Source organism: Rhamphochromis longiceps, linkage group LG5 (assembly GCF_057381845.1).
Source record: "Rhamphochromis longiceps isolate RC_006_pf linkage group LG5, R_longiceps_female_GT1.1, whole genome shotgun sequence".
NCBI classification, from domain to species: domain Eukaryota; kingdom Metazoa; phylum Chordata; class Actinopteri; order Cichliformes; family Cichlidae; genus Rhamphochromis; species Rhamphochromis longiceps.
The window spans coordinates 10,004,428-10,014,463 of record NC_140561.1 but is presented as its reverse complement, the minus strand read 5'-3'; the positions used below and the strand labels follow the sequence as shown (position 1 = coordinate 10,014,463).

At 39.0% G+C, this 10,036-nt stretch overlaps 1 protein-coding gene across 1 annotated transcript; it reads right to left on the bottom strand.

Moving 5' to 3' along the window:
- Positions 1-1,566: 1,566 nt before the first annotated feature.
- Positions 1,567-4,064, bottom strand: LOC146669203 (uncharacterized). The gene is made up of 5 exons (XM_085407849.1): positions 3,839-4,064; positions 3,293-3,516; positions 2,970-3,117; positions 2,755-2,864; positions 1,567-2,521 (listed from the first exon to the last, which is right to left on the bottom strand). The coding sequence occupies exons 1-5, from the start codon at positions 4,035-4,037 to the stop codon at positions 2,213-2,215; spliced, it is 990 nt and encodes a 329-aa protein (XP_085263975.1). The 5' UTR covers positions 4,038-4,064; the 3' UTR covers positions 1,567-2,212.
- Between the last annotated feature and the right edge of the window lie 5,972 nt (positions 4,065-10,036).

The window sequence follows — 10,036 nt, the reverse complement described above, 5'->3', positions numbered from 1 at the left end:
GCAAACCAGTGTGGGATGTCACAGTAGCTATGTCCTTCCTTTACATACAGTCTGTGTGTTCTGTTAAAATACACTCTTTATCTCAAACACATATAAAGAACTGATCATTTTTAAATGTCTTTTTCAAATATACTTACCAGCTACTTCATTAGCTACACTTGTTAAGCTGCACAATAACACCAGTATCTAATTAGTCGATCAGAAAACTGCAATTCAGTACATTTAAGCATGTGTACAACATCAAGACTACCTTCTAAGGTCCACAACTAGCATCCTCTCATCTCAGAGAGGAGATTTAAGTTTATTTTGAACATAGCATGGCTGATCTGCATATTTTTTTCTCAGGACTCCTCATTCTGTTTACACCTAGAGGCCAGCGAACACTCTTTCAATGATGAGGATGTACACATCCTGGGCAGGGAGGAACGCTGGTTTGAGCGTGGAGTCAAGGAGGCCATTTACGTGAAAATGGAAAGACCATCTCTGAATCGAGGAGGGGGCCTAAGGGTACGTCTTTCACCATCTTACAATACTGTGATTACAGCCATTCCCCAACTCTCAGTGAATGGTACTCATGACCATTGATCAGAGGTTGTTGATCAATGGTCAATTTGCATATTAATGATCAAGGAACTGACCTCACAGCCCATTGTTCATTAGGTGGGTAAGTTTCAGCCATGATGCAAAGGTACTGTTTATAAGGTTGGTGAAACCTGCAGTCAGCTGAGACTGAAGAAGTCACATGGATCAGTGACAAAACGTTTGTCCCACTGAGAACGCTACGTCCAGATGAACGGAACCAACTTTCTGGGAACTATCTCAAGGGCTTACGGAAAATCTGGAAAATAAATATCCACTGTGCTGCAGTTCTCTGTGTGAAGATCTTGATGTCAGAGAACAATGACCAGACTGCTTTGAGTTAACAGGAAAGCAATACTTAAATAATCACTTGCTGGCTTTTTCAGTCATTTGAAACAGATGGGTTACAACAGCAGAAGACCGCACCTGGTGCCACTCGTAAGGCTACAGTTCATAAAAGGCTCACCAAGATTTGATAATAGTTGAAAGTTGGATAGTAGGCAGAATTTGGTGTAAACAACATAAAAGCGTGGATCCAGCCTGCCTTGTAGACAGTTCACGCTGTTGGTGGTGGTGTGATGGTGTGGGGGATATTGTTGCTGACCATCTCCCTTTCTTGATGACCAATCTCCCAATGATAAACTGTGGTCATACAGTACATGTACGAGTAAAAAAAAAAGGTATTTAGAACAATACAAAAACACTGTATTACACTGCAAAAACAGCTATACTTGAAACAAGCCAAATATTCTTAAATCTGACAAAATTTTCTTGTTTTGAGCAAAAAAATCTGCCAATGGGGTAAGCAAAAGTTGCTTGACTAGAATTCTTAAAACTAGCAAATTAATCTAACTGCCATATGCCTTTTAACTAGACAAAATTGTCTAAAATGTATGCTTATTTGAAGAAAATATGACTTATTATAAGTAAAAGATACTTTGATATTTAGAAAATCTGTACCTAAACTGAGTATTATGCTTTCTTGAACAAGCTGTTTTCAAGAATTATTTGCTTACTTTAAGATTCGACACCTTAATTTAGATTTTTCACATAAAAAAAACACCTTACTATAGGACAAATTTTCTTAAAACTGAATTGTTTCTTTCTTGATTGAGCTAACTATAAGAATTATGTTTCGACTCTGAGAACAATAATCAGCAAAAATTCCTGAGAATAAGACACCATCTCTTCAAAAAGCTACTAAAAATAAGGGAATTCATCTTAAATTAAGACAGCAAAAGCACTCTTAGATTTTGCGCTTTTATTGACACAGCAATGGGTCAGTAACTCACTGAGGTCTGTTCCAGGAGAATCATGTCTAAAATTATACATTTCAGCAGGGTACTGTGTAACATGGCCAATATAAGAAGTGCATATTCCAGATACTCTTAACATGAATAATAACAGTATAACACACTCATGGCTGGTATCAAAAATAAATTTTGCTGAAGCTTAAAACAATCACTATTTCAAATCCTATATTACATAACATTTTAGAAGAACAAGTTTAACGACCACACAAACAAACATGTGTTTTACATTTGAACAACTTTTCTAGAGAGAAAAAAAACAACCTCACTGACCAACACTGAGTCTGATAAACAAGGCAGATGGAGTCTGTCATCTGAGAGACTCACTCAATGAATGACTTCCACTCACCAAGCGCCTTCCTGTAAGAGGGGGTTGAATCTCGGTCATGGATGGAGTCTTTGAGTATTTCAGTTTGCAAGACAGACAGCAGCGTGGAAATGCACTTTGGATATGTTAGGTGGAGGGCATAGTAATATGCCATCAGATAGAGCAGTCCCTCATTAAGATCCTTCCGGTCAAAAGTGCTCACTGGTGTGGTTCCAACAGCTATCATGCAGTTGCCTTCAGAGACAAGCAGAACTGGACAAGCCAGGGGTCGCTGACGCAGGTAGCCTTCAGGGTCTTCTGAAGTCTACATGACAGAAAAAAAGAGGATTAGAACAAGACCGTAAGAAATACAATTTTTGAGTTGCATTACAGTTTAAAATAGATCAACTTTTTTTTGTAGGTTTTATTAACATCAACATGTTATGGGGATCTGAACTTTAAGAATATTTGACTGACTCCACAGTAAAATATATAAAATGAAAACATGAGTAACTGCAAAATTCAACAATATATACACATAGAATATTGCAGCCTTACCTTTAGGACATGGAAAAAAGCCTCACTACAGATGCCCAGCTTCTTAGGTGATACTGTGCTGGAAGGGAAAAGCACGGGAAGGGCTCTGAACACAGCTGCTGCATGTTCCACTGGTTTGAAAAAAGAAAAATAAGACAGGGCAACACCATTAAGCATTGCAAATAATGTAATCTGCAAAGCATAAATGTAGACAAATCAAGATACTGTAGCATTACCTCCATCCAAAGTTTTTGGCGGCTTCATAACTTTCTTCATGACACCATAAAACTGCACCTTCGAGTAGAAGATTTCCCATCTATCCTTCATCTCAGAAATGTATTTCAAGTTGGATGGTTGAATAATTCTCCGCAGCTCATCAAGGACCTGAAAAATACAGACAGAAACCCAACTGAGATAGATCTGTCTAGCTCTGTATCTGGTCTTGACAATAAGTGATAACAATTTAAACATGAGGGCCAGTATTTAAGAAATTTGAAAATCATATCAAAATGTCCCCAAAGGAATAACAGGATGGCTAAAAGAAATAAGTGCTGCTTACATGGTCCAGTTCTCTGAAACAAGGATATGCCTCTAGTATCTTCACTGCTCTGTCCTGCTCCTTTATAGCATCAGAGTTAATGAATTGTCTTCTAGACTCAAACTCCAGGTTCAGCAGTTGGGTAACAGCAGCTTTGTTCGGTTTTTTGGTCTTGTATATTTCTTGAAGTGTCTTGTAGTGTCTTGCCTGGGTTTTTTGGCTGTCAAAGAAGTCAGCTGAACCAGCTAAACACACAGAGCAGAGGTGTGTAAATCATTTATTGCCACAGTAAGGCTTTATATATCTGTTATTGGTGCAAAACAATAATACAAAAATACCAAAATATTTCTGTAAATTAGATCAACAAATTAACTAACCACCTATCTTAAAATTGTTCATTAATCCTGTGAAGTTGTCACTATTAAATGGAACACAAAGATTCCAAGATAAACAGTGAAGTAGTTGTGTTCCATTGTTAGCAGAATTTTTAACAAAAAAACAAAAAGTATCGTCCAAACCACATTTACACTCAGGCTGTAATAAGAGGGTGCATTATATTATACTTACATTCTTCATCACTGCCATCCTGGTGGTGCACTGGGGTGCCCATCGATCTAACTGGTGATTTATCTAGAATAATAGTTGATGCACTGGACTCCCCACTGCTGTCACTTTTTGCAACGCTTTCATTCCCATCCTTTCTTGGCTTCTTCGCAGGAGGTTTTTTGCCCTTCCTTGGACTTTTGACATTGGAGAGTCTCTTCATTAGCTTTTTAGCAACATGCTCCTAACAGGTACAAACGGTAAAAATTAAAAGATGATAAGATACATCACTCATGATTAACACAGAGTGGTATTGAGCAAATGCTACTTACCCACTCACATAAACAAGGGTTTTTTTACTTTCTTGAAAATCGTTTTTTGCAGTGTATACATGAGAATAAACCTTGAATTATAAAATGTTCCAAACCCAAGACACTATGTTCTATTTTTCTCAAACCTCACTTATAAAAGTTAGTTCTAAAATAGTTTGTTATACAACAGTTCAGTTATAAATATAATATAGAATTTTATTTAATCTATAATTAAAAAAAGCATTGTGGTTATTAGGGACATGCAATCATTTTCAGCTGCCCATTCAAACAAATTTCCCTTTATTCCGTTAATATTTTTAGAAAGACAATTTCCGCCCTGTAGAAGGGCATCACATATATTATGCAGGATGCCGCAGAATAGTACATTGCCTTTCATCTTTTATCTTTGCAACCCAATTTGATTATTCACCTTATTCTTTTCCAGGAAGTCAGACTTTTCACCGTGTACACTGATGAAAATGTTTTGTGCGAAAAAAAACAAACCGTTGTTGTTCATCTGTTCTGACTGATTGTATCTCAATTAGAGCTTCAGACAGAGATGCATTTTTGTTCAAGGTGGTCAAGCTGATGATGTAATTCCATCATGGAATCTAACACTGAAAGCTTTCCAGAGCAGCCTTCACACTCTAGTTGCACCACAAGAAGTGTCAAGTCTTTGAGAGTTCTCACATCATTTGAACCTGCCAGCTGCTGACAGTTCAGACTATAAATGAATTTGTATTTCTGCACACAAAATCTCACACCTTTCTGGTGTAAAGAGAGACTTGAAAATGAAATGCATAAAGGGATTGATCCGATATCAGATATCTGAAAATATCAAATTTTCTTGCGCACTAATGACATAACAATGCCACAAAAATGCCCTAAAAAAGTCATGGTGTTTGTAATTTGAACTTAACAGCTGTCGCCAACAGTAAGCACAGAAAAGCACAGAAAACCATGGACTTAAAAAGACAGGATGCAGACAGCAAAGACCAGCTCGAAGGGACAGAGTCAGAGAATTTGAAATCAAGTGGCCGGAAGTGAAAATAGTGAGCAGGCGTTTAGAGTTAACTGAGGAGCAGATTCCAGGGTAAACAGAGCCTTGTTTCCAGGTGAGTTGACTTGGAGAGACAGGTCTGACCGACAGACACGAGAGATTCAGAACACAAGGGAGAGCCAGAGCATGAAACCCTCTGAAAGTGCTACCACTATTACTGCTGTAATGTTCTGCTGGTGAGTGGGTGGATGAGCCGGTCCTGAAAAACAGCAGGTGAGCGATTAGATGATGAGGAGCAGATGTGTCAGTCGGTAATGCAGCAGAGCTGGTAAATGGGTTAGGACCCTCAGAGGAGCTCACAATCTATCCACTCACACAGTGGATAGATTGTGGATACAGAGAAAGAAAGAAATATATTTTAGTAAGAATTTAAAATACAGCCTGCAACTAAATTCCACTGTATTTAAATGAAATTCTAATGCATTTTCTTTGAAATTATGATGCAATTATATTTACCTACAAATTCTTAAAGCTGTGAACACTGGAATAAGTTTTTTTTTGTTTTTTACAGAAAAACAAAGGAATAATTGTAATATAAGTAAATTTAATCTGTAACTAAGTAACGATTAAGTCATTTTAAGTATTGCATAACTTCAGGTATTTTACAGGAATGGAGGCACACAGTACTTCAAATTACTTATACAGAATAATTTGTAATAATTTGTACATATTGCACAACTTAATGTGTTTTACAAGAAAGAAGAAATAATTAAACAGAGCAGAAATAATTGTAAGTAGTGCCTAGCTTCTGTGTGTTTTACAGGAAAGGCGATAGAGATGATACTGTAAGTAGTTTTAAATAAACAATTTTAGGTACTGTGTAAATTCTTGGTAATTTAGTGAGAAAACAAACGATATTTACTTACTCCGCACATGCGCTGTATACTCCTGAGAGCACAGGCCGTATTATAGAGTGCATTCATCTTCCCTAGTAAAATGTGTCGCTAAATATCATGTCATTGGTGTCAAACACGTTAAAATTCCATTTAATTACAGAGGAATTACATCCAAATGTGCTACCAAATGTTTTATTATATTCCCAGAATATTTCCTACTTGATTGCTTTGATCATTTTCTTAATTTCAGTATGGGATTTTTTTTTTTTTTTTGGAAATATCACCTAAATATCTCATTATTGAATCAAGGCAGATGAGCTCTCTCTCTCGTTGTATATATAACTGGGCTCATACTGTACCTGGCCAAGTACCACTGAGGAGCTGTGAGATCAGTGTGAGTTGTGAGTCATCAGGATTGACACTGGCTATCGGCCAAGGATCGCACGTCCTTGTTTCTCACACAGCTCTGTGTGTAACACTGACAGAAAAAGTCAAAGACAGCTAAATGTGTGCATGTCTACAGGGGAACAGCTGACTGACTTTGTCCTGATTCTCCGACGGAAGCTGCAGCCTCCGTGGCAGATGTGCCAGTCGGGCAGGCAGGATATGAATATAGACAGCTGAAGTTTTACAAAGAGGAAGTTGTGACAGTTCTCTATATTTTTGTGTCTGCGCTTAAAGGTACAATTGCACTTTACGATTTTTTGGTTTAAAATGGAACGAAGTGGAACGGCGCTATATCTTTTATGACAGATGTCCCAGGATCTGACATGGCAGCATATGACAATCCCACACAAACACAAACGTGCACACACACGCACTTCTGTCTGCTGCTAAGGTGATGTGACACTTGTAAACATATCAAACCAAAGCCTTCAATCTGTCACTCTGCTTATTGTGTGGAAAATGTGCTCAGAAAGCAAACAGTTGTTTGACAAAGCTAAATATAAGCAGCCGCACCTGTAATGTTGACGTTAGTGTCATTCATTGGAAGCGGCGGCGTTCTCTGCATGGTCGCAGTTCAATAGAAAGAAGCTAAAACGTGATCAGAGAAAGCGTGCTGTATGTTTAATAGATTAATTTATATATTTGTAGATGGAGTCATCTATGAAGCCACAGAGAATTTTTACCCCAGTATCCCGCAGGTAAAGGCAGCATTATAGACTCATGTAGATATTTTCAGAGAAAGAAGTGAAAGTCCACGGAGACTACCCACTCACTTCAAACAACTATGTCTGTGAATATGCAAGTCAAACAAAAGACTGGGAAAATAAAAATCCATCCATCTTCTTCTGCTTATCCGGGGCCAGATCACTGGGGCAGCAGCCTAAGTAGAGAAGCCACCTCCTCCAGTTTGTCCAGGGGAACACCGAGGCATTCCCAGGCCAGCTGCGAGATATAATCTCTCCAGCCTGCCCCAGGGCCTCTTCCTGACAGGATGTGCTGGGAACACCTCACCCAGGAGACGCCCAGGAAGCATCTTTGTCAGATGCCCAAAACCACCTCAACTGGCTCCTTTCGATGTGGAGGAGTAGCGGCTCTACTCTGAGCCCCTCTTAGATGGCTGAACCTCTCACCCTATCTCTAAGGGAGAGGCCAGCCACCCTTCGGGGGAAGCTCATTTTTGCTGCTTGTATCCGCGATCTTGTTCTTTTGGTCACTACCCACAGCTCGTGACCATAGGTGAGGGTAGGGGCGTAGATCGACTGGTAAATTGTGAGTCATCATGATTGCTTCGCTTTTACACTCTCTTCTCTCTCTTCACCACGATAGACCGGTACAGCGTCAGATCACTGCAGCTGCAGCACCAATTCGTCGAAAATAAAAATGAAGCAACAAAAAGAAGAAGATTTATTAAAAGTATAATTTGTTTTTTTGTAAATATATCACCATTACTAGTTATTTTATAAAGGCTCATTTTTTAAATAAGATAAAGTTCCAAAACATGGTCCATTATTCTGATTTATTTTTGAAAATGTCCCCTTCAAGGTCACCTCACTGTGCACCTCTGGACCACGTCCTGTATGACCAGTGAAAGTGCTGTTATAAGCACTTGTGTGTCCACACCACAGATTGTAAAATTCTGGATGGAAATGGAAAAAACTCCTTGCGACTGCTAATGAGATCCAGATTTCCAGCTACAAGCAGACACCACGCAGAGGTTTTCAGCACAAAAGGCCACAAGGCACTTGTGATTGTGATATCCTTGTGATTGTCCACTCCACTTGAATGTTCTCACATGTGTGTGAAAACAGCCACTCTGAAAGCGCTACAGCTCGAGGAGGCTACTTTGAGAGGGAGATCGGCCAAACCGTAATTAGTTGTCAGCCTTTTTTTTTTTTTTTTTTTTACCATTGGAGGCAATGCATTTGCTGAGTTTTTGCACCAGTGTGTAGTCCTGGTAGAAAATGTAACCAGGATTAAAAAAATAAAGAAAACTGCCCATATTAAAAAATGTGAATGACAGACTTAAACAAAGGAGCACTGCAATGAGCAGCTGATGCTAAGCTTTGTCCTGGCACTTGGTGGCACGCTTTGGTGTTGTTTCAGCTTCTCAACTTGTACGAGCAACCGTACCCGTCCTTTAGGAGTCGACTGCAGCAAAGCATGCTTCAAGCATGAATGGTTATGGTTACAACTGCAGCCAAACTCAAATGTGCACAATAATCCTTAGTAAAATCATTTTCTTTTTGTTGATACCAAGAAAAATAAAATATCACCAGACTTAATCATAAGTGTTATTATGTCTGTGAGTGGACTGTGTTTTATTGTTGTGTTTACAGTCCAGTATTAGACAGGAGGTGTTCCTGACTCCTTTTTTCCCCACCTGTTCTGAACTAGCAGATCACATAGGCAGGATGATTAAAGACCCAACCTGCCATTTCCTCCTCCCAGACTCTGCATTTCACCTACTGCAGGGCAAGGCTATCACCTTTAATACACTTCCTTCCCTCTGGATGAGAATCTGACATCCTGCCTTTTTGTCAATGTCACTTTAATGGCTCTCGTCCCATTCGTCAGGCTGCCTTCGTCCCATGTACTACTCCTCTGAGTACACCATCTGCCAACGGTTTCCCCCTGCATACCCTCATATCTGGCATCTCCTTTAGAAAGAGCCCACTGAGTTTTATTCACGTTTCACTGCAGGAAGGTGCACTTCAAGTATTACTTCGGGGGTAAGTGATGCACTGATGATGACATCTCAGTCCTGAATTCATCTCTTGCTAACAGGACTCCAGGACAACTGAGCACATTGACCACAAGATACAAGTTCTAGCAAAAAAGAAGAGCATGTGAGGCAAAGGCAAACATACTTGTCTCAACCAAGCAATCACAATATTAGTCCTTCAGATCCACGCATATAACCTCGTCTTTGTGTCTCTGTTAATTTATTGGATTTTAGTGCGACTCTTTCAGAGGGCATCAATCAATAAATTGGATTGGGCCCAAGGTGAATTCACATATTTCATGCAAGCTCTGCTTCTAATTTGGTGGTTAATTGAGCTTTGTTCTATTGAATTATAGGACATGACAAGGCTTCCATTTAATTAACCCAGCTGCACTGTTAATATAGTAACACAGACAGATAGGACACTCGCTGTTGCTTCCTATGCAGCTAGATCCATTTATGCATCTATTCGTGGCAGCAGGGTAACTCTTAAAATCATCACAGCTACTTTTTAAGAAATGACTTTTTCAAATGTGCAGCATTTCAGAATTATTAATGACTCATTTCTACATTTTTTCTATAGTGAATGCAGTGTATCTTTATGTAATAATATCCAAGGAAGCCTTTTAGGTCTATAAAAGAAATACTATAGATTCACATACAATGCAAATATGCGATGCACGTAGTCAACATCCCACCAGATCACGTGGAAGCAAAGATGCGACTCCAGCACATTGTTCAGCTAAATTGCCAGAGTGCTCCGCTAAAAATAGGGCACACAACCGAGAGCTCTGGGGGATGTGTCACATGGCAGGAAAAATAAAAAATAATAATAAATAAATAAAA